At 41.9% G+C, this 25,432-nt stretch overlaps 2 protein-coding genes across 3 annotated transcripts; one reads left to right on the forward strand and one right to left on the reverse strand.

Moving 5' to 3' along the window:
* The first annotated feature begins 5,732 nt into the window (after nucleotides 1-5,732).
* SHOT1 (Mitochondrial transcription termination factor family protein) lies at nucleotides 5,733-7,507 on the forward strand. 2 transcript variants are annotated; one of them, XM_088126826.1, is made up of 2 exons: nucleotides 5,733-6,498; nucleotides 6,919-7,507. In XM_088126826.1, exons 1-2 carry the CDS (start codon nucleotides 5,817-5,819, stop codon nucleotides 7,470-7,472), a joined length of 1,236 nt encoding a protein of 411 aa, XP_087982952.1. In that variant the 5' UTR covers nucleotides 5,733-5,816; the 3' UTR covers nucleotides 7,473-7,507. The 2 variants fall into 2 exon arrangements, with proteins under 2 accessions (XP_087982952.1, XP_022158937.1); XM_022303245.2 differs by having other exon boundaries at nucleotides 5,734-7,507.
* Nucleotides 7,508-24,043: 16,536 nt separating this feature from the next.
* On the reverse strand, nucleotides 24,044-24,895 carry LOC148210233 (uncharacterized). Its single transcript, XM_088126245.1, has 2 exons — nucleotides 24,377-24,895; nucleotides 24,044-24,274 (listed from the first exon to the last, which is right to left on the reverse strand). Exons 1-2 carry the CDS (start codon nucleotides 24,893-24,895, stop codon nucleotides 24,044-24,046), a joined length of 750 nt encoding a protein of 249 aa, XP_087982371.1.
* Nucleotides 24,896-25,432: the final 537 nt, after the last annotated feature.

Consider the following 25,432-nt stretch of genomic DNA (forward strand, 5'->3'; position numbering starts at 1 on the left):
GTTAGTTTGTCTAAAAACCCAACAATAAAAAGGCCTTATCGGTTACAACCGATTTGTGTTCTTAATCGGACACGTGCATATATTAATGTGAGTTGGGAGATTTCGGGGTGAGGTGAACGTTGTAATATATATTAATTGTTATTTTCTTCAATAAAATTCTCATTGGTTCGCTGGTTTGAACGTGTTTACTTTTTAATGCATACTCGAGTTTGATCCATCTTGGATGACATTTAGGGTTTTTTCCCCTTTTTTAACACACTTGTTCTGATCGGAATGATTGAAGAAAAAAAGAGGTTGGTGGCCTCTTTCGCCCAAGGGGCATCGTAGGAGAACAATGACGGAGACAGGGGGAGAACCTTCTGTTGATTACGTACTTGTTGTGTTGGTTCTTCAATATTTCAATATGGATCTCGATCCATCTCGAGATCTCAATATTTCTATCAATATCTCGATATATTGAGAAATGGATATTGATCTGGTTTCGAAGATCTATAAACGAGAGAGATCCCTAAATATTCATATGCAAAAAAAAAAAGATAGGCAGCTGAAGGAAGGTCGCTAACGCGCCCCTACCATCTTTCTAAAGCAACAAGTGAGAAATCGAACATGGACACGAGGAAAAATGGAACGTATCCAAAGCGAACAAGTCAATGAGAACTTTATTTAAAAATAAAGAAAGAAAGGAACTCTAGAAGAAGAAAAAAAAAAGAAACAGAGAGAGAAAGAAAAAGAAAAGAGACCCAGCAGTAACATTTGAGATCAATGGCATAACTGTAAATGTGTATTCATTGACTCTTTTGAACGGTATGTTAGGTCAATTTTGCAAACCAAAAAATATTTTGGGTCAAAATGGTCAATTTACCAAATACTGGGTTGGATTCTAGATAACCATCTATAAGCTTCCTCATTTACCATTTTCATTATTGTTTCCACTTCCCTCACCCATGGTTGCTTATATGTGGCATTTGCTGCTACTTATAATCGCTTTTTTTTAGAACTTATCTCATGTTGTTATACGTGTGCCTGACACAAAATCGATGATCTACACCTTGAGTCATATCATGCAAGCTAGGCACTAACCCCTATATAAAAATAGTTTGCAAATATGTATAATTATAAAGAAAATAGTACCAATGAATAAAAATAAAATACATTTTGTTGGTTAGGGATGAAGGTATATTCTCAATCTAGCTTGTACTAAATAGCATCTAACAATAGTCGTAAAATCCATGTCCATAGTTCTTTGGTTTCAGCTTCAACCATCGAAGAAATAAAGCGAAAAATGTTGGTCATTTGCATCTCCACTAACTGTGCAGCCATAAGTTACCCTCCATAAGAACCTTTCAAGTGATAGGCATCAAACCTTATAAAGGGTCTACACGTCCTTTTAAAAATCTTTGCTCTCACCTATCCATAGTAAATATAAAGTCATTGAAATATTTGGATCACCCTAATTTTCCCAACAATATAACCTTTAATGATCTCATTCTTATCCCTTACATGTAGATTCAATTTAGCTAGAGTCTCATGTTTGATTTACACAACTTCTCACAATATTCTCGTAATTTACTATATATTTCTTTATGAGAACCATGCACAATATTTAACGCCTTTTGTTTGGTCCTCCTTGCTTTGCTTCTTGAATTTAAACCACATACTTTCTTTTTACTCTATCTTGAATAGAAATTATTTTGATTTCAAGTTGCTCTCTCACCTAATCAACAATGTGCTTACTCTTATACAAAAGAAAAACAATGTGCTTACTTAATTAATTCGATGAAAGTCGTTGGTTCTTAAATGCTCGACTACATGTATGTAAAAGTTTTCAATTGGAAAGTCTTTTTTTTAGCAAAGAGCAATAACTAGACTACTTGCATCCCTGTACACACTTTGCTCTAACTTATCTGATCATTTTTTAAAAAATCTAATATTCTGTCATCCTTTCACAACATAATCATTTACAGCATCTTTAAATTCATCCAATGATATAGATAATATGCTTAACTCAAATATCAATGATTCATCATCTCCACCTCTCTTAAATGACGAGTACTTTAGCTTACAATTGTCATCTGATTCATATGAGTTCTTCGATGACTTAATTTCATTAGAAGGTATTTCAACATCAGACTTTATTATATCATCACCCTCATAAATTGTTAAACTTTTCTCCATGTTAAGACCACTGCATTCTTTCACTTTTCCTTCTACACATCTTTCGGCACACAAATCAAGTACTAAGTCATTGTATTCCTTATTACTACATAAATACTCACTATTTCCATAAAAGTTATCATGATCATCATTAAAAGACTCATGCTCCACATATAGTTCAAAACTCATCCCATCGTTTATAAGTCCAGCCGACTCCATAACGTCTCCATCACTCTCTAGCACACGATATCCTCCAACATCATTTGTAGGATCCCTACCCATAATTTCTTCTAGGTAGTATATCCAAGATTTTCCACAATATCCACTACTTCAAAGTAAGACCTTATATCTAGGTCAAATCATGGATTAAATCTACCTTTCTATTCTTCTATCTCATATTAGGATCACATATGAACTTCCCATCGTGATGAACCTCTTTGCTAAACTTTGGCATCTCTATACGACTTGCAAAACAAACTTTAAATTTTTAGAAATAAGGGGCACTTGCAAATTAGTAAAAAAATTAATATTTATTTGCAAAATTGGCAACTACATTCAACTCATGCTTGGTCTAACATACTACTAAAAATGTCTCAATATGTTGCTATTGTTTCAAAACAGCCTCACATTATGCTTGATTATGTACACCATTAGGACCACGAACATGAGTTTGCAATTTCTTTTTTTTTTTTCTTGCAATTAGAATATCTTTCACTAATAAAATGATCACCTTCTAATTGTTCACCAACTTCTGATTTGAACAAGTAGCAACATAAACAAAATGTGACATCCTTTGAAATACTATATTCTAACCAATTAGGATATCCATCTTCTATATTGGACCTATCAGAATTAGTATTACTCTTCTTCTAATGACTCCATTGTTGTTTTACTTTTATAATATCTCACCATATTAATTTCAAGTTAAATCTACATAAATATTAATCGATAATATTCAAGAACTAAAACATAAATTTCAGAAGAACTAAAACTAAAAATCTAAAATAAATTGGAAGCTTACTTGTCAATTGTATATTTTAACTTTCTAATTAAAAAGAAAACTGTCTTTTGAATTTAACTTTAAAATTGATAAAGAAAAAAATCAACAATGTACATAGAAAATTTAAAAATTAGATTTATTTATCAATATTTTTTTATGCAAACAAAAATAAATGATACCTTGAGTACCGGAGATTCAATATTGTTGAGACTTATGAGTGAGAAAAATAAATGCCACTAAAACATGCATTTGGTATAAATTCAGGAAAATTTCTTGGTTTCATTGTAAAACATCAAGGAATTGAAATTGATCGGTCCAAAATTGACGTCATTAATAAATGTCAATGTCAAGACCTAATAACTTACCTGAGTTGAGAAGTCTCTGAGGTATTCTAGCCTACATTAGAAGATTTTTTCCAACCTAATTCGACAATGTCATCCTTTTCAAAGGTTGATAAGAAAATATGTGAATTTCAAATGAGATCAAGCATGTCATAATATTTTTGAAAGCATAAGAAAATATATATGCTTAATCATCTTGTCTTAGGTGCACATATAGTAAGAAAATCACTAATATTATATATCATTATGCAATAGAAATCGTTTGGGGCATTGTTGGCTCTAGAGGAGAGAAAGGGAAGTCACAAGCTCTTTAATACATAAGTATAACTTTAATTGGAGCTGAACTAAATTATATTACTCCCAAATTGAGAGATACGCCTTTCACTTTTCCTTATCATCGACAAATTAAGGCATTATTCCAGGTCTTCACAGTCATCTTATAGCTAAATCTGTCATATCAAAGTCAATCATTTCTGGATAGTAAATGAATAAGTTTGCTCCAGCAGTATGATATCGTTTACGTATTGCAAAAGTGATGAAAGGACAAATAATGTTGGCAGATTTCCTACCAAATAAGGTCTTGATATAGTCTTTTTTATGGATTTTGTACTTTATCTAGTTTGATTTTATTTTCTTTAGTAGACTTGAGTTGTGGCATAATTTTATTAGATCAGGTTATTGTCTTGTGAAAGAGACAAGTGACTTTGATTCGATTTGTTAATTGGGAGACATGTGTTAATTTGTAATTGATTTAGAAAAATAATATGTAATACGTCATTAGTTAAAATAATTAGGTGACAATTTGTGATTGGTTGAAATTTACCACTAAAAAAATGTCTCTTTCGAAATTTATGCACTGAGTATACATCTATAAATCTTGAAAATAATTTGGAATCGAAACTTGTGAGATATTTTATAAAACCTGTGACATTTTTAATGTGTCAAATAATAAAAACATGAATTTAGTATAGTGTATGCTCTTACCTTAATCCTTAATTCCAATTTTGATTGGAGGTAGAATTTGGAATACGCCCAAATTTTGATTTGATGGCCTCGAATAAGATTTTCGTTTTGATTGAATTTGATTTGAATTTGGAATAAAATTTGAATTTGATTTTTTTGAACTCCAATTACTGGCATATTTCAAAATTTATTTTATTAGTTTTTATATTAATTTGGGTTGATGTAACTTATTATTCTTATTTTTCTAATTTCTTTTTTTTTTTTTGGTCTTCTCTATCGTCCCTCCTCATCCAACCTGTTCGTGTTCTTCCCCTTTTTATCTTGCTCGTTGCCGCATCCACCAGAATGGGTATGGAACAGATCTGGTAGTTAAGTTCAACTTCCACCGAAAAGCTCGTCATTGTAATGGGCATGAACGCCCAAACGACGCTGAACCAACGATCCCCAATTTCAATTTCAAATCCAAAACCCTCTTCTTCTTTAACCAAGGATCCATCTGCTGCAACATTGAGCGTTGAATCGAAGCTGAAACCGAAGCTATGGTGTGTGTATCTCATCATCTCCTCCAAATCCCCCTTTGAAACCTATGTTGGGGTCACCACGTCCAATTTCTTCGACTGGGTTCGCACAAATTTTTATGAATCGAGTTTCAATTTTATCTGGATCGTGTTCAATTAGTCGTTCGAAGTGATTTTTCGAGCCATTTGGCTTCAATTTTGGTGAAATAGTGGAATTTCTTTCAAGAACCATGTTCGGGTTAAGTCATTTGTTACGGAGATAAGCTCGTCAATTTGGTGCAAGAAGAGGGAGCAATGAATGAATAAGTAGAGGTAACAATTGGTGAAGAAATTAAATAAAAAATGATATAAAAAAAAAGCCCAAATCTGTTTCATGCCCATTCTACTATTCTAGTGGGTGCGGCGTCAAGCCAGAGAAAAATGGGGAGGAAGAGGTTGGAGAGACTACCCAAGAGAAAGGGAAGAGAAAAAGATGAAATTAAGGAATAAACGAAAAAGCCATGTAAACCTAAATTAATATAAAAATAATAAAAATTACCCCCTCATTTAAAAATTGCAACCTCGTCTATGTCACTTCATTTTTAATTACAATTTAAGTTATGTCACATCATTTTTCCTTGTCAAATCTGAGAGACTGAAGTATCATTTTTCCAACGTCAAGTATTAAAAATATATTTTACTCTAAATAAAAAATACTTCAAGTCACAATTTAACCTTAAATTAATTATAAATAAATGATTCATTTATTAAAAAAAGAAAAGGTGTATCGTGTGAACTAAAGAGGGTGATTCATTTTCATCTTCCCCAAACCCTCAAAAATTGGGGGAGAAAACAAAGGAAATGCCCGTTCCCAAATCCGTCTCCTCATTTCTGTCCCGCCATTTCTGCACCAAGCCCAAGCTTCCAAGCTTCTCCAACATCCCTTCCAAGTACAGGCCACACTCCATCAAAGAAGCTCAGAAGGCGCTCATCGATTATCTCCACACTACCAGATCCTTGCCCTACACCTTCGCCGAGCACATTGCCAAGAATTCCCTCTTCTCCCTCTCCAATCTCACCCAAAACATCCACTTCTCCGCCCCCAAATTCTCCCGGAGATTCAGGAAATTCCTCAGGTACCATCCCATCAACGAATTCGAGTTCTTATTCGAGAGTATTGGGCTGAATTACGATGAAATCGCCGCGTTTTTGCCGCCGAATAAGTTCTTTTTCTACGAGGATCGGAGCGTCTTGGATGCTGCTTGTGCGCTCTCCGGATTTGGATTTCCGTGGAATATGCTCGGGAAGTTGTATAAGGAGGAGGCATCAATTTTTCGTAAAACTTCGTCCGAGTTGAATTCTACGCTCGACGAATTTAAACGCTATGGATTTAATTCCGTCTCCATAATCTGTATCTGTTTGGCTTTTCCTCATGTGTTAGCTGGTGGGATTGTTGCAGGATTGCTCGAGGGTCTGAAGAGCGATTTCTCTGAATTTTGTATGGTGGAGTCTGAAGGAGATTTTGGTTCCTGTTATGAAATCTGTAAGAAATTTCGATTGTTTTACAATTTGGGTCTTGAGAAAGGTAAAGTAGGGGCTCTAATGAGCAAGAAGAAGAGTATATTTCTTGAATTTCCTGAAGAAATTTTGGCCCAAAAGGCAGATTACTTTTGTAGATTTGATGTGAAGAAACAGGATGTAGGGTTGTTGCTTGTTCATAGTCCTGAGATTTTGAATCTTGATCTGAACTCACCAATGATTTCAGTGGTGGGTCTGTTGAAACATGTAGGATTAGGCACTGATGAACTGAATCATGTTGTAGATAAGTTTTCTCATGTCTTAGGTAGAAATCAAATGACTAATTTGCCTAATATTATGAGAGCTTTGGATCTGCACAAATGGTTTTTCTATGAGATAATGAATGATTATGAATTGTTGGCCACCTATTGCTTGAATTCTCCAGATGAAGATGTCGATGAAGGTTTCGGTTTAAGCTTGGAGACAATCCGGTTGTCTAGAACACCTACTCACACAATGAATAAGTTAAAATTTCTTCATGGAATTGGGTATGGAGAGAATTCTGTAACCATAGGGGTCTTGTCTAGGCTGCACGGTACCGACCGGGAGCTACAAGAGCGGTTCGATTGCCTTCTTCGAATGGGCATTGAGTTCTCGAAGCTATGTTCGATGATACAAATTGCTCCTAAGATTCTAAACCAGAAGCCAGATATTCTTGAACAGAAAGTGGAGTTTCTTTGCAGGCAAATTGGATCGTCGTTGGAATACCTTGACGTTTTCCCGGCGTTTTTGTGTTTCGATTTGGAGAAGCGTATGAAGCCGAGATACAGGTTTCACATGTGGCTTAGAAAGAAGGGGTTGTGCTCTAGAGATTACTCCATTGCTAGCATAATGGCTACCAGTGAAAAGAAGTTTGTAGCACGTATTTTTGGCATTCACCCAGCTGCACCAAAGCATTGGTTTGAGACTTTTTCATACACAACATCTGCTCACAATTGACCATTGGTCTATCACTTGGTATTCTTCCATTTCTTTTTGCTCATTTCTCCATAATTGTTCTTCAATCATATTAATCCATTGATATTTTAGGTTAAATTACAAATTTAGCTGTTTGATAATGATTTTTTTTGGGTTTTAAAACCATTCTGGCTTGCTTACTCAATTTTGTTTTTTTTTTTTTGGTATATTTTATATTTTTCATTTTTCTAAAAAACACTGTTGAATGTTTTAGCTAATTTTTTCTTTTTTTAAAAACTACTCTTTTTTTAAAAAAAATTTTGTTTAGATTTTGGAAGCATTTTTAAAAAGTAAATAACAAAATAAAGAAATATTAAGATTACACTTTTGTCATATAAAAGGGGCAAAATGGCCCAAATAGGATGGTATCCCTTTGATTTTTAACAAGTTGCGCTCTTGAATATATATTTAATAAACAAATTAATCATAAAATTTTAAATTGCACAAACTGAATTTTTTGGCAATTTATGGATATATTTGGGAGTGGCGGTAGAATTAGTAATTTAAAAAAAGATATTTAAGTAGAATTGATTTTTCAAAATCATCGTCCAAGTGATATCTTAAAAATTTATTTAAAGTGATTTTAAGTTTTCTTAAAATCAATTTTCTAATTTGGCCAACATATCAAGTGAAAGTGATTTTGACAATGGTATTGACACTCCAAAAACTCCCTAAATCAAATATGTCCGCTATCCACATCCCTAAATAATCTCAAGTTTTGAAATCTATCGACTATAGCACCGCGTAACTTACCTAAAGAAAAAACTTTTGGCGATTTTAAATTTCCTTTGCCTTCCATTTTTTTAAATCTCCTTTGCCCTCCATTTTTTTTTCCTACGTTTCATTTCAACCGGTGGGAGTTTGTTGTGATTCTAGCATTTTCCGGCAACAATAAGGAACTTTTTTTGTGTCGGAAGTTTTGATTAAAGTACCAGATGACCACATGCAAATGAGTTTCAATCAATCAGGAAAGAAATTTTGAATCTCACCAGAAAATTCTAGTTTTCTTTAGGGATTTTGCAGTTGGATTTTAATAGTGAGGCTACCGCACCATGGGTGTCATCATCGTTGTAGAACCGATGTCGTGGAGGGACGTCACCGACGTAAGGGAGTCACATCGTCATGGAGGAATGTTGCCATCACTATTATTCAAATTTGGGAATGCACCACCAACTGTTGCAGATCATTGTTTGTGGTGGGTTGTGTCATCACGAGTTTGCAAAATAGGGGCTAGAGGGCACTACTTTCGAAATGGAGAAAAAAAATAGAAAACATAAGGTTTCTTTTCTCCAAAGAAGAAAGAGATGATTGCACCATAGAGAAAAATAGTATATACCATAACATATTATAAAACATATCGAGGGGTACATTATTATCACACCTTCTAGTTTAGTATTTAACGGTATATACCATATAATCTTTTGGAGGAGTATATGTTTATCATTTTGTATAGGGATAAGTAAACTATTAGGCTATATGGAGATTCAAATTACACTAATGTTTAAAATTTTACCCTTTTTGTCTTAAAATTTGCCCAAATATAATGGAGCCCTCTAGAATTGGACTAATTTGCCCTCTTAAATATATAAATAATAAACACAAAAATCAAAAATTGACCCACAAAATCATTGGTGGTCTAAATGAAATATCCCTACATAAAAGGCATTATAGCAAATTTCTCTCTCCATTCCATTTGATCTGTTTCGAAACCTTTCAAATTCCACGTAATCAAATCGATCGACTTCTTCCCTTTTCGTTCCCATTCTGATGCTTTCTATGCAACCAGTAAAGGAAGTAAGTTTTTTAGTCAATGGGAGAAGAAGATTATGTATTTTTCTTCAATTTTGTTGGCATTTTGCATTGTAAAATTTTTTTAGTGAATTTTAATTGTTCTGGTTTTAGCCGCCTACTTTTTGGGAAATTTATGGTGGACTATTGGGGTTTCCAGTACATTGGAGGTACAACTTAGGATGGATATTGGAGGAACCTTATATACACACGCATTGCTATATGGTTTGAAGTTTTATTTCGGAGTTTAATATACTGTTATATACCAGTTATTCAATGCTTTTTAGTTTGATTATTGAAGTTTTATTTTGGGGGCACTTTGAATTATTTGGTTTTGTTTTTTCGGTTTATGATTGGGAATCTATTTTTGACGGACTATACTATTGTTACTCAGTCTAGCAATCATTTTAGATTATGTAACATACCATAATAGTTGTCCTTTGATCTCGAATATATAATAGAACATATTATATACTAAGAGCATTTAGTTATGCTTAATTAAATTTGTTCTTAACAAAAAAAAAATTGAGTTATGGTGGTGACCTATGTGGTATATTATATACAATTTATAAATCTTTTTATAGTATATAAGGATATAAATTTAAAGAAACTGTTATAATTTGGAACAATAAAAAATGAAACATGCAACATATACGTTATATTGTCCATTTAACTAACAAGATATATTATATAAACTAGTATACATAACTGAATATATACTATAGTTACAGATGTGTATATAGAACATAACGTAGTGAGAGAGTATATTAAAGTAAGATATATTATAATCTAGTATGCATAATTGAATATATATAGAGCACTCCGACTTCAAAGTTTAAGAAAATTGATTTTGTATGTTTTTTTTAGCATTGTTTGTTAATTGTGGTTTGATATAACAGTATATAGTTTATATTTCATATATAAGTTTATGTGAGATTGATTCCGGTTAATCGATTCTTCATCATGAAATCAACACTTATTGTTTATAGCCAGATATAGTTTATATCTACGAATAAGTACCAAGTGAGTAGTTGATTTTGCTTCAGTTCTAAGAACTTAATAGTCTGATATAGTTTATATATGTTTGTATTGTCTATTGGGATATTGAGTATATAGTTTATAACTGACTCATAAGTGCTGACGTATATAGTTTATATTAATACACACAATCGTAAAGTATTATTATTTGAATTGATTATTTCCATAATCCTCTAATCCCTTAAAATTAATTACAAAAAGATTAGTATAATATATGTTAACAATTTAGTATAATATATCAAGAGTAAATTAAGGGATTATGGAAATAATTGATTTGGGGCCCACAATAATTAAAGGTTTAGAAAATCAAATTAGAAATTTAAATCTTTTACATTTAAATAAAAAAACTAACAATAATAAATATAAATGTCATAAATAAGGGTAATATCCACATTAATAAAAATTACTAAATCCAGAAATCTAAAAGTGTAAAATTGGAAAAATTTAGACATTTCTGAAAATAAGTTTTTAAAACAGTCCGTCCAAGACATTATCTCTTTCGTATATTAGAAGAATAAAATGAAAAATATATTATGTTGCAGTATTTGGAATATATTATATAATCTAATAGTTTAATATATATAATAATATAATAGTTTTTTTTTCTTTTTTTGATAAAAAAATACTTCATTAATCAACCGAAAGGTCCATAATGGCCACAACTTCCAGCCAATTGGGGAGTGAAAAATCCCACATTTCACTCTCCCTATTCTTTAAAGCACGACGCGCAAGGTGATGGGCACAGTAGTTCGCAACCCGATCAACCTTTACAAAATCACAAACCCCACCCGTATCTTGCCAATAATGAATTTCATTAACAACCTAGAAAATTACTATCAAATCGGTATCTTCTCCTCTCAAGAGCGACACCACCTCTACGGAATCAGATTCCACTTGGATTGGAAAAGTTACAAGATAGTTCTTCGCCCGAATCCCTTCAAGAACGGCCATGGCTTCCAACGCCTTGATGCTACTAGGGTGGTCCACTGATTTGTTCCCTGCAAGAATAATTGCGCCCTCCCAGTTCTGAAGCACCCAGCCGAGACCGCCCGTCTGATGAACTGCCGACCAAGAAGCATCAACGTTCAGTGCCCAAGTATGAAGGGGAAGAGGTATCCATCTTGACACTCCCTTTAATACACTACTCTAAAAGATGTTTTGTCCTGTATCATATATTTTCTTGTCTGCTCCAACAAAATCGCCAAATTGTGCTGCTCTTCTTTAAAAACGATGTTTTGTTTGGGGTTGAAAATACCCCGGACACGTGGAGGACCCCTATTTGTGCTCCAAGATGACTCATGAGTCATGCCCAGCTCGGACGGCCGAAATCACCACTACTAGCGTTGATAGATGCTAAGTATGAGGGCCGAGGTGAACCTGGCCGAGGTCCGACCTACCGGGAAGTTCGGTGGGGGCCGATGCGAATTACTGTCGGCGGCGTGATTATCGGGCATAATCGTCGGTCCCGAGATTACCGGGCGTAACCGACGATCCCGAGATTACCGAGCGTAACCGTTGCGAGATTAGCGGGACTACCACCCATAAGTAGATGACTTCACTCCACGATCAGGTACGATGATTTCTGGCCTCGAACTAAACTGGGAATCCGACCTATACTGACTTGATCGTCGGAGTGCTCACCTTTTTGTGCAGGTCCGCCCAAGTGTTCAGATCGGTCCGGAAGCCGAGTTCGAGTTGCAATCTGAAGTACGTGGTTGTGCATATCCTTGCATAAACATTTGGTGCCATCTGTGGGGATCGACAATCTAAGTCATCCCAATCCTTTTAAACCAATACGCGGACGAAAATGGTTCAACCCGCAAACTCGACCAATACGGCGGATCGAAGGACCCTAGCTGCCAGTGATGCCCACCAGAGGGAGGTCGGAGCAGCAGCGGTAAAGGGGCAAGGTCACGACGGCCTAGCAACAGAACCCCTCCGCAGGTCGGCACGGATCACCGCGCCTGCCCTACCGCCTGCGCACCCGAGGACGTCCAAGGCCACCCGTGGCCGAGGTGGGACCTCTAAGAAGGGCGCCCGGGGTCCAGCCCCGGCTCCAACAAGCGATAACTTTGATGCACTCCAGAGAGAGATGGAGGCAATGCGCACACAAATGCGCTCCATAGAGGAAATGTATAACGAAATGATGCTAGCTGCAGGCGCAGGGTCCCGATCTGAAAATCGAGTGACGCGCGTAGACATACGCGAGCAAAGGGGTTCCCACCTCGGCCCAGCCGAGGAGGGAACGTCCCGAAGACAACGAGAGCGAGGGGTACACTCGCCAAAGGGGAGACCTCCGTGAGCATCTCAACAGAAAGAGAGGCTCGTCTCTCCGAAAAGGGCAGTCACCATCCCGCTCACACAGGAGCTCCAACCAGCAGGCTGAATCCTTTCACAATCCCGCAGGGATAATCACAAGGGAGGAGTTCGACCAGCTGAGGGGCAAGCTCGATGCTCAGGTGGAGGCCTTAAAGGCCAAGTGTGAGCAGAAAGACGATTCACTGAACGATGGCGACTTGGGAGAATCGCCCTTCACCTCGGACATTTTGGAAGCACCAATCCCTCCGAAGTTCAAAGCTCCTACCGTGAAGCCTTATGATGGGACGAAGGACCCCAAGGACTATGTTGAAGTCTTTGAAGGCCTCATGGACTTCCAAGCGGCATCAGACGCAATCAAATGCCGCGCCTTTCAGATCGCGCTTACTGGCAGCGCGCGATTGTGGTACCGGAGACTGCCAGCCAGGTCGATCTCGACCTACTCTCAGCTGAGAAGGGAGTTCCTCGCCCAGTTCTCTTCTCGGCACTATGACAAAAAGACAGCGACCCATCTCGCCACCATCAGGCAGAAGGAGGGTGAGACGCTGCGGGAATATGTCACTAGATTCCAGGAGGAGCAGTTGAAGGTCGCACACTGCTCCGACAACTCGGCCATGTGCTATTTCCTCACCGGTCTAGCCGACAAAGCCCTCACGGTGAAACTTGGAGAGGAGGCCCCGGCCACCTTCGCCGAGGTGCTTCAGAAGGCGAAGAAAGTCATCGATGGACAGGAGCTCCTCCGAACCAAAACCGGCAGACCGGAACGAAAGATCGGCCGGGGCCGAAGTGGAAAAGATGTAGAAAGGGCAGATCCCAAGTCCAAGGACAAGGGATCCTTTTCCAGCTGCCGAGCTGAGTATCGAAGGGCGGAGAGCGGACCTACCAGGAGCCGACCTTACGAACGCTTCACCCCGACCACGATTCCAATTTCCGAGATCCTAACAAACATCGAGGAATCTGGAATGGAAAAACTACTCAAGCGTCCTGAGAAGCTTCGGGGAGCCCCGGAGAGGCGCAGCAAGGACAAGTATTGCCGCTTCCATCGGGAGCACGGCCATAACACGTCAGACTGCTGGGAGTTGAAGCGCCAAATTGAGGATCTAATTCAAGATGGCTACTTCAAGAAATTTGTGGGAAAGCCCAGGACCAGCTCAGCAGAGAAAAAGGAAGAGCGAAAGCGTTCAAGGACGCCGCCCCGGTGCACTGACCGACCTGCGGTCATCAATACCATTTTTGGAGGGCCAAGCGGGGGTCAGTCCGAACATAAAAGAAAGGAGTTAGCCCGTGCAGCCAGGCGCGAGGTGTGCATCATCAGGGAGCAGGGGCCGACCTGCCCAATCACCTTCGACGGTGCAGACTTGGAGGAGGTCCACCTGCCCCACAATGATGCACTTGTGATTGCTCCCTTGATTGATCATGTGGTGGTCAGGAGAGTGCTGGTAGACGGGGGCGCATCCGCTAACATCCTGTCCTTACCGACCTACCTCGCCTTGGGATGGACGAGGTCGCAATTGAAGAAAAGCCTGACACCGCTGGTTGGGTTCTCTAGAGAATCGGTCATCCCAGAGGGTTGCATCGACTTGCCGGTCACGCTGGGGCAGGACCGAACTCGAGTCACTCAAATGGGCGAGTTCGTGGTGATTGACGGTAGATCGGCCTATAACGCCATCTTTGGGAGACCCATCATCCACTCATTTCGGGACATTCCCTCAACACTTCATCAAGTTTTGAAGTATCCCACCCCCAATGGCGTGGGCACGGTCCGAGGAGAACAGACAGCTTCGAGGGAGTGTTATGCTTCCGCACTCAAAGGCTCATCGGTCTGCGCCCTCGAAACTCTCGCCGGTAGGGATGGGACGCTCGAGTTCGAGGCCGACCCGCCGAGGAAGGAGTTTGCTGCACCCACTGAGGAGCTCGAGCTTGTTCCTCTGCTTAGTCCCGAGAAGCAGGTAAGCATAGGAACCAAGCTGGGGGCCACCAACAGAGAGGAGCTAATCCACTTCCTCAGATCCAACTCGGACGTCTTTGCGTGGTCCCATGAAGACATGCCTGGCATTGACCCTCGAATTATGACGCATCGCCTCAGCATAGATCCATCATTCCGACCTGTGAAACAAAAGAGAAGACCTATAAACAAGGAGAGGAGTTGAGGAAGTTAGCAAACTTTTGAAAGCTGAATACATAAGAGAAATTTCGTATCCCGAGTGGCTCTCCAATGTTGTATTAGTTAAAAAAATCTAACGGCAAGTGGAGAATGTGCATAGATTTTACGAACTTAAATAAGGCATGCCCGAAAGATTACTTCCCACTGCCGAGGATTGATCAGCTCGTGGACGCCACAGCCGGGCACGAGCTGCTCACCTTCATGGACGCCTACTCTGGGTACAACCAAATCAAGATGCATGTCCCAAATGAAGGTCATACCGTTTTCATAACAGACCAAGGTCTGTACTGCTACAAGGTCATGCCCTTCGGGTTAAAGAACGCAGGAGCGACCTACCAGAGAATGGTGAACAAAATGTTCGCCAAGTAGATCGGCGGGAATATGGAAGTGTATGTGGACGACATGCTTGTCAAGAGCAAGCAGTCTAAGTCGCATCTCTCCGATCTGACCGAAGCCTTCGAGGTTCTGAGGGCATATCAAATGAAGCTCAACCCCGCTAAGTGTGCCTTTGGAGTCTCTTCGGGAAAATTCCTCGGCTTCATGGTGAACAACCGGGGAATCGAGGCCAACCCCGAAAAGATTAAAGCCGTGACCGAGATGGAGGCACCGAAGACGCTGAAGCAGCTTCAGTGTCTCAATGGCAGGATTGCGGCCCTGAGCCGGTTTGTTTCAAGATCGACAGATAAGTGCCTTCCTTTCTTCAAAATCCTACGAAAGAAAGGGCCGTTTGAGTGGACAGCGGAGTGCGAGCAAGCATTTCAGCAATTGAAGAGCTACCTCTGTTCGGCACCTTTGCTCGCCAAGCCCATGCCGGGGGACAAGCTCCAATTGTACTTAGTAGTGTCTGACAGTGCCGTCAGCTCGGCCCTAATCAGGCAAGAGGAAGCGCGGCAAAACCCGGTCTACTACACAAGCAAGGCTATGACCGAAGCCGAGACTAGATACCCTCAGATGGAGAAGTTGGCTCTCGCTTTGGTCACCTCGGCCCGACGGCTTAGACCATACTTCCAAGCCCATACGGTGGTGGTGCTCACTAACTTGCCCCTAAAAAGCATCTTCCATAAGCCGGAAGCTTCTGGACGCCTAATGAAGTGGGCAATAGAGCTAAGTGAGTACGACATCCAGTTCGAACCCAGAACTGCGTTGAAAGGACAAGCAGCGGCAGATTTCATAGCCGAGCTCACACCACCTTCCGAGCTGAGCGAGTCCGACCTACCGTGGACAGTCTATGTCGACGGATCCTCCAATGAGAAGGGGTGCGGAGCCGGGGTCCTCTTGCTCGGACCAAGGGGCGAGCGATTTGAGTATGCCTTGCGGTTCGGCTTCCGGACTTCTAACAACGAGGCTGAGTATGAAGCATTTATTGCCGGTCTGCGAATCGCTAGAGCATTGGGGGCCTCTTGTGTTAAGGTCTTCAGTGACTCCCAGCTGGTTGTGAGCCAGATCAAGGACGAGTATTAAGCCAAAGACACCCGAATGGAGAAGTATTTGGGCAAGGTCAGATCGTACCTCGCCCAGTTTCCAACTTACGAAGTAAGCCGGATTCCGCGAGCAGAAAATTCTAATGCTGACGCCTTGGCCAAGTTAGCATCGGCGTACGAGACCGACCTGGCCAGGTCGGTCCCCGTCGAGATCTTAGATAATCCCTCGATTTTAGAGCCAGATCTGATGGAGATCCGCGCTCCAGAATCCTCATGGATGGACCCGATCGCGGACTTCATTAGGGGCAACTCACCACAAGACCCCAAGGAGCGCAGAAAGTTGGCAAGGCGGGCAGCTCGGTTCGTGGTCCGAGATGGGGTATTGTACCGACGTGGCTTTTCCCTGCCTCTATTGAGATGCCTAACCCCTGAAAAGGGCCTATACGTCCTCAGAGAGATCCACGAAGGAGTGTGCGGCAATCACTCAGGCGCCCAATCGCTGTCAGCCAAAGTGATCCGACAAGGATACTATTGGCCGACCCTCAGCCAGGACACCAAGAAGTTTGTTAGAACTTGCGACAATTGCCAACGCTACGGAACCATAATCCACCAACCTCCCGAGCTGCTCACCCCCATCTCGGCCCCGTGGCCATTCGCGCAGTGGGGGGTAGATATCATTGGTCCTTTCCCTTTGGGCAAGGGCCAAACCAAGTTCGCTGTGGTTGCTGTGGATTACTTCACCAAGTGGGCCGAGGCCGAGCCGCTCTCCCACATAACGGAATCCAGAGTCACGTCCTTCGTATGGACGAATATCATATGTCGCTTTGGTATACCGCAGGCCATCGTGACAGACAATGGGAAGCAGTTTGACAACGCCAAGTTCAAAGACTTTTGCGGCAAACTTGGCATAAGTCATCTTAGCTCGTCCCCCGCCCATCCGCAAGCAAATGGGCAGGTGGAGGCAGTCAACAAGATCATCAAGCGGGGCATCAAACTTAGACTGGACTCAAAGAAAGGCAGGTGGGCCGAGGAGCTACCAGAGGTTCTATGGTCGTACCGGACCACCCAACGAGAGTCGACGGGTGAGACCCCGTTCTCCCTGGCCTTCGGCTCCGAAGCCGTAGTCCCGGTTGAGATCGGCATGCCATCTGACAGAGTAGAGCATTACGAACCTACGACAAATGAGGAAGAGCTGCTCCTCAACCTCGACTTGTTGGACGAAAGAAGAGCAATGGCCCAGCTACGCCTGACGGAATATCAGGGCAGAATGGCCAGACATTACAACGCTCGCGTTCGACCTCGGACCTTTCAGGTCGGACATCTGGTCTTAAGAAGGGTCCAAACCCATGTGGGTGCCTTTGATCCGGCCTGGGAGGGCCCGTTTGACGTCAAGGGCATAGTCCGACCTGAGACGTACGTATTGGCCGATCTGAAAGGAGATGTCCTCGCGCACCCGTGGAACGTGGAGCACCTGAAGCGTTATTATTCTTGAAATGCCAGAAGAGTTTTCAATGGATCTGTAAACACTGTTTCAAAAGAATTATGATCGGAATAAATGTGATGATTTAATTTCATGATTCCGAGTTCGACCAGAAATTAAATGGGGGCCACGGACTCCCACGCGATCACATTCCAGCAGTCGGTTAAAATTCAATCCTCCAAAACCTAAGGGTACGAGGTGCGATGCCAAAACCACTGATGAACTTAAAATTCAAACCTTCAAGGTAAAGGGACGATGTGAAAATTTCAAAATGGTCAAGCCTCCGAACTTGAGGGTACGAGGAGCGATGTGAAGAATAGCTACGGACTTAGGATTTTAGCCTTTTAACGTTTTTAAGTTAAGAGTGCGATGTTAAAAAATCCAGAGTTGGTGCAATGCATTGAATGCTAGACAGAGATTCAAATTCGAACTTTCAAATTATTTTAATTAAAGACGTGACCTCAAAAGTAAGAGGTGCGAGGTGACATTGGCTGCAGTTCAAGGAAAGCAAAGAAAAGATGTTGCCGATAACAAAGTAAAAACAAATGGGAGCCTCTTTATTGAATGGAGAGCAGAGCCAAGGCTTATAGACCTTGCAGCTCTGCCCTGACACTTACAAACAAAAAAGGAAGAGAAGAGAGACAGAGAAAAGCCTCATGAAGGATGATTGCCTAAGAGTCCGCCTGAGGAGTGCCCTCCTGTGCGGCGCCGACCTGGTCCTCTTCGAGGTCGGAGTAGTCAGAGTCCAGATCTCTGACATACTGATCCACCAACGCTTGGGGGCTAGGGGTGCCGCCAGGCCCAGACGCCCACTTCTCGGCATACCTCCTTTTCAGACCGCTGAGATCGATCTGAAGGTCAGGCATGTCGGAAGCAATGCCTTTCATGAGGAACTTGAAGCCTGCGTCAGAGAAGTCCTTGGCAAATCCATCAAAGTCAGGATGCTGCCTAAACGATTCCTCTAGTAGGACTTCATTGCTGAGGTGCTCATTCGTCGTCTCCAGCTCGGCAGTCGCATGCTCCAGCTCCTTATCCTTCGCTTCAAGCGCCTGGAGCATGTCGTCCTTCTCCTTCAGGAGTTGGAACTTCTCCTTCTCCAAGCCCCTGGTGATAGCGTGGGCAGCTCGGAGTTAGGCCTTGCGCTCGTCCTCTTCCTTCTTCAGCAGCTCGGCCTTGGTCTCCACCTCGGCCTTCAAAATTTCCACCTCAGAGTGAGCCTTCAGCAGCTCATCCTTCATGGTGGAGGAAGCAGCCTCCAAGGCAGCAGAGAACTCCTCTTTCTCCCTCGCTGCCAGAACTTCCCTCCCATCCAGCTCGGCCTTTACAGCCAGAGCCGATTGAATGGAAGCAACGAACGCCTGAGAAACGGTACAAGGAAAAAGTTAGACCGAGCTACCTGTTAGGTGAAATTAAGCAAAAATGGAGACTCTAGTCTTACCTCGGCGGCGTAGTCGATGGTCCTCTGCAGAACGGACCCAGGGTCGCTCACAAATTTGGACGCCCTCCTTAGGCAGCGGTCCAAACTTGCAGCTGAGATGCGGGACACTTGGTCCCTCACCCCGGAACTTGACGGCTCAACTCTAAACCGTGCTGTCACATTGGACGTCCCGCCCATCCTGGCCTCAGGATCGTCCACCCGATCTGCAAAGCTCGCAGGCAAGACCCTACAAGCTCCGACCTCCAAGGGGGAGGTCATCTTCTTTTTCTTCCTCCTTCGCTTCTGAGGGACTTCCTCCCTCACCTCCTCGCCCAAAGGCAGGGCGTCCACCGCCTCGGTCTGATCCCTGGGGCGCTTCTCCCTCGAGGGACCCCCAGAAGACTCCAGCTCGATCACTGGGGCTGGATCTTCCGAGGCAGGCCATGCCACGGCAGGGGTGGCAGGTTTCGAACTCTGGGCGGCCTCAAGAGCATGGGCTCGGCCCTTCGACTTGCGCTTCACGCTGCTTGCAAATCCGCAAACCATGGCTGCAAAATAAAAACAGGGGTCAGCAAAAGGTTAGAGGAAAAAAGGGGGGAAGCAAGCTCGGCATACCAAGTTCGGAGTTCGGCCTTGAGGATTAAATGGGACGAACTGCAGGGTTGTAATCTAGCAGTCCGGACTCAAGCAGTAGCTCGTCGGTCACCAGGGTTCCGACCTTCCTACCCTTCGGAAAGCGCTCCTTGTAATATTTCAACGTGTCGAAGGAGACTTGCGTAAGCTCGAGGACTGGTCGGATTGAAACTGCACGAAGACAAAATCCGAGTTAGACCTGAATGACAGAAAAGAAAATCACAAAAAGCAAGAACTACTCCGTTCCTAGGTTCCCAAACCTAGTGGGGACGTCAAAGAAGGAACGACCTGACTCGTCCTTTGCAAGCCATTCCCCAGAAGCATAGAACCACTTCCTCACCCATCCTTTGATGGAGGTCGGCCCCTTAACTATACCGCATGTGCCTTTCCTTGCGCACATATAGAACCGACCAGGCTTCTTAGTTATCCTTTTCGCTTCGAAGCACGCGAGAAGCTGGTCTACGTCCAACAGCTCGGCCTCTTCGCTATCCTGAGCTCGTAGCCAGAAAAGGATGGCCAAAGCGAAAATGACACCCCACCCATTGGGGGCCACTTGAGTCGGAGCCAACCCAGTCCGGAAGAGAAATTCTTGGACAAAAGGGTGAAGGGGAAGTCTGAGGCCGTACTCAAACATTTTGAAGTAGAGAGTGACTCATCCCTCTGGAGGATTGTCAGCTCTCTCCCCCTCCTCCGGAAGCCTGAGGAGGATGTTCTCAGGGATAGCGAACCCCCTACGGAGGGATCCGAGGTAGTGCTCAGGTATCCTAGAAGGGTATTCCAAACCCTGACCTGAAGTGGAGGCGTCACTATCCTCCCCGTCATCGGAGAATCTAAAGTTTTCTATCTCCTCGAGCTCGGACTCTAACCTACGAGTTAAGTCCTCAATGGGTCCTAAGTTGCTGCTAAAAGAGGACGACATGGCAACTACGTTCGAAAGAGAAAGTGAGGGAATAGACCGACCTACCAAGGGTTCGAGCTGCCTTCAGATCGAACTCCAAGAATTCAGGGAACGTAAGGTATGACCTGAAGGATTGGGGGCATTTATAGCCCGTCGGAAGAATTTCCCCACCGTACACGTGTAATCAACGAGCGGCAAGGATCCTCCCTAAGATCCGAAGCGTCGGAATATTTGAATATTCCGACGATAAATCTCCCGCGACGGTTATATTTTCCCACGAATAGGAAGTCGCCACGCGTCCAAAGCAAATCGAATGAACTTCTCTGCCAGGTCGAGATTGGACCAGACAGAGAGGGGGCCAATGTTTGGGGATGAAAATACTCCGGACACGTGGAGGACCCCTATTGGTGCTCCAAGATGACTCATGAGTCATGCCCAGCTCGGACGGCCGAAATCACCACTACTAGCGTTGATAGATGCTAAGTATGAGGGCCGAGGTGAACCTGGCCGAGGTCCGACCTACCGGGAAGTTCGGTGGGGGCCGATGCGAATTACTGTCGGCGGCGTGATTATCGGGCATAATCGTCGGTCCCGAGATTACCGGGCGTAACCGACGATCCCGAGATTACCGAGCGTAACCGTTGCGAGATTAGCGGGACTACCACCCATAAGTAGAGGACTTCACTCCACGATCAGGTACGATGATTTCTGGCCTCGAACTAAACTGGGAATCCGACCTATACTGACTTGATCGTCGGAGTGCTCACCTTTTTGTGCAGGTCCGCCCAAGTGTTCAGATCGGTCCGGAAGCCGAGTTCGAGCTGCAATCTGAAGTACGTGGTTGTGCATATCCTTGCATAAACAACGTTCAGTGCCCAAGTATGAAAGGGAGGAGGTATCCATCTTGACACTCCCTTTAATACACTACTCTAAAAGATGTTTTGTCCTGTGTCATATATTTTCTTGTCTGCTCCAACAAAATCGCCAAATTGTGCTGCTCTTCTTTAAAAACGATGTTATTTCTATGACTCCAAATCACCCACGACCCGAGCAGAAACACTTCCAATTCATCCTTAATTGAGTTGTCTAAAATCCACGCCCAATAGTCCTCCATGTTCCAGCTTCTTCTGTCAATGTTAAAAAGTCCAACATTAGAATTTAGCAAAGAATTCTAGAACCACTTAATTACCTTACACTCCCAGAAAATATGAGTCGCCGATTCGCCATAGGCCCTGCAAAACACACAGCACATATCAATTTTCATTCCCTTTTTATGAAGATTAGATTTAGTGGGAATGATATCCTTTACAAATCCCCTGCATGCTATCTTGATTTTAGGAACTACCTCAGACTTCCAAAAACGCTTCCAACGATTTGATTGTATACTCGGATTGGAAGACGAATGAGCCACAGAGGCATTCTGGATTTTCATTCCTAAGTGATAAGCGCTCTTCACCGAAACAAACCTTTTTTATCCACACCCTAGATAACGATATCATCCATATCCTCCCTAGGAAGAGGAATTTTCAAAATTTGCTCACCCTTCGACACAATGAAGTTATCTTTGATCTTATGATCATTCCATCTGCCCCACTCTGTCATTAGCCGAGCCACCGGGTGCTCAAAAATTGAATAACGGGTGAAAACAGGCCTATAAGGGCTGTCCCTATGGATTCACGGGTCTGAGCCTATCGAAATGTATAGCCATTACCCACCCTCCATTGATAACATTTCTTGAAAAGCTCACGTCCCCAAAGGATACTCATTCCCGCATAAGAGTGTGAATTCCCTAGTTTTGCCTTTAGGAAAGACCCTATCCTGAAATATTTTTCCCGAAGAGTTTTCGCTAAAAGGCTCATAGGATGTCTCAAAATTCTCCAACTTTGCTTGGCTAACATTGCCTGATTGGAAATTCCAATATGCCTGATTCCCATGCCCCCTTGATCCTTTCTTACACAAAGGCATTTCCAACTTTGCCAACAGATTTTCCTATTCTCAAGAGTCGAATCCCACCATAAGCGGGCGTAAATATTATGAAAATCATTACACATGGCTCCATGAAGCTTAAAACAGCTCAACGTATAATTTGGGATTGCCTGAGCCACAACCTTGATGAGAATTTCCTTCCCGCCCGACGAAAAAAGTTTCCGTTTCCACCCTTGGAGAGCCTTCCATAATCTATCTTTCAGTAAATTGAACACTTGACATCAATTTCTATTAACCTGTGAAGGAAGGCCTATATATTGACCAAACTAAGAAACTACATGAACATTTAATTCTGACCGGATATATTCAATCATATTTTGACACGTATTCTTGCTGGTCATGAACTGTGACTCCTCAAAATTTATATTTTGACCTAATGCTTTCTCATAGGACTTAAGCACCTCCTTAATAGGTTGGCAATCCTTTTGATTAGCTCTGAAAAAACGAGGCTATCATCTGAAAAAAATAAATGAGAAAATGAGGGACAATATTTATTAATTTTATAGCCACTAAAATGGTTTTTCTCCTCCTCTCTAGTTAGGAGAGCAGAGAAACCCTCAGAGCAAAAAAGAAAAAGGTAAGGGGATGAGGGATCTCTCTGTCTAAGGCCTCGATTTGGGTTGAAATAAGGTCTAAGGACACCGTTTATGAAGACTGAGAATTCAACTGTCTCCACGCAGTGCATAAGCAACTCAATCCATCTTGAACAGAACCCCAACCTCCTCATCACCAAGCACAAGTACGACAATTCCACACGATCATAAGCGTTGGACATATCAAGCTTTAACACTGCCACGCCTGTCTTTCCTGTCTTTTTATTTTGAAGCGAGTGAATACATTCAAAACCAAGAATAGCATTATCCATAATTAACCTACCCGGGACAAACGCTGATTTTGTAGGAGAAATAATGTCATCCAAAACCTATTTCAATCTATTTGCCAAAGTTTTCAAAATGATTTTATAAATAACATTGCATAGGCTAATTGGTCTGAAGTCTTTCATGTACATAGCATTCTTCAGCTTAGGAATCAAAACGATATAAGTCTTATTTAAGTGAGCCAAACTCTCGTTACCATTTAGAAATCTGAGACAAATATTAGTCATGTCCTCCCCCACAATCTCCGAATATTTTTGGTTAAAAGCTGCTTGGAAACCATCCGGACCAGGAGCTTTGGAGGGAGGCATGCCCTTCAGCGCCTTTTTTATCTCATCCGGAGTGAAAAATTTCGTTAACATTTGATTCTGTTCATCCGAAATCTTGGACGAGATTACTTCCAAAACGGGGCTCATATCCATCTCACTCGGATTGGTAGAAGAAAAAATATGTTGAAAGTAGGTAGAGGCAATCGAAGCGATGTCATCTTCCTTTCGTTTCCAGACACTTTCCTCATCAAAAAGGCCTTTTATGCTGTTAGTATTCCGTCGCTGACTTGCACCACTTCGTGTTCCTATCTCCCCACTTCAACCAATCTTCTCTACTTCTCTGACGCCAATACTTCTCCTCTTCCTCTAGTAGCGCTTCCAGCTCACTTTCAGCCTTCCACAAGTTACTTCTCCAATTCTCATCGCCACAAAGAGACAAATTATGAATCTTAGCCTCTTTCTTAGCAATAGCCCCGCTGAGGGAACCACCCAGCTTGACCTTATTCCAACTATAGAGCTCTTTGTGTCATTAAGAGAGCTTTCTTTGAAAAGAAGCCACATCACTGTCAACCTGATCACTTCACACTCTTCTAACAATCACCTTGCACTCACCAAACGACGTCCATCTTTCCTCAAAACAACCCGCCCTTCGCCCCTTCCTGCTATTTCCATCACCCTTCCACCACTCTTGCCAAATTGCCAGAATCGGTCTATGATCTGAAGCAAGGAACTCTAAATGACGAACCTCCCAGAACGCTTGAGATTGGATCATATCGCTATTGATTAGAAACCTGTCCAACCTCTCCCAGATAGGCTGACGCATAGTATGCCCATCACACCAAGTGAAAACATCCCCCGTGAAACCTGGATCAACTAGTCCACATGAATCAACAATGTCCCTGAAATCTTGCATAATACTCTGATGTCTCGGGGCTCTTCCCAATTTCTCCGAGTCCGAAAGGATTTCATTAAAATTTCCCCCCAAAATCCAAGGAAGATTAGAGACACTGTGAAACCGTTCGATAAGATCCCAAGTCTTTCGTCTTCTTTCCTGAATAGGTTTCCCATAAATACATGTGAATCGCCAAATCCTACTGTCCTCATGTATAACAGCATCCATATGTCCCTACGAGAAAGAAAGTATTCGGACATCCATATCACTTTTCCATAACAACATCAGCCCTCCACTAAGGCCAGATGTAATAATATAATAGTTTAGTATGTATGTCTATATATATATATAAAAAGTGTGGATAGGGAAGAAACAATTTTTTGGACAATTATATCTTTCATTTTTCATTTAATACCTAATTTATCATTCTCTTACAAAATATCAAAATATAAAATAAAATAATCAATCTTAAAATCTCTCACATCCCGTTTCAAGTGTATAATTTAACTATAATTGAGTAATATGTATGTTAATTGGGTTCAATTACTATTTAGATCTCTCACATTCCATCCCTATTGAAAGGGCTAAAAGTCATATCAAAGCGCTGTGCATGCTAGTTGATGATTGGAGTACATTATTTTTTGGACAGTTGCAAATATTGAAAATATATTTTGTAAAATAAGCAAAATAGCAATTACATTTATTTTTTTTTTCAAATATAGCATTTTTTTGTTGAAAAAAATCGGAGGTTAAATTTTAAAATTA

The sequence above is a fragment of the Momordica charantia genome, assembly GCF_013281855.1.
Source record: "Momordica charantia cultivar OHB3-1 chromosome 7 unlocalized genomic scaffold, Mcharantia_2.0 BLBB01000007.1, whole genome shotgun sequence".
In the NCBI taxonomy this organism is placed as follows: domain Eukaryota; kingdom Viridiplantae; phylum Streptophyta; class Magnoliopsida; order Cucurbitales; family Cucurbitaceae; genus Momordica; species Momordica charantia.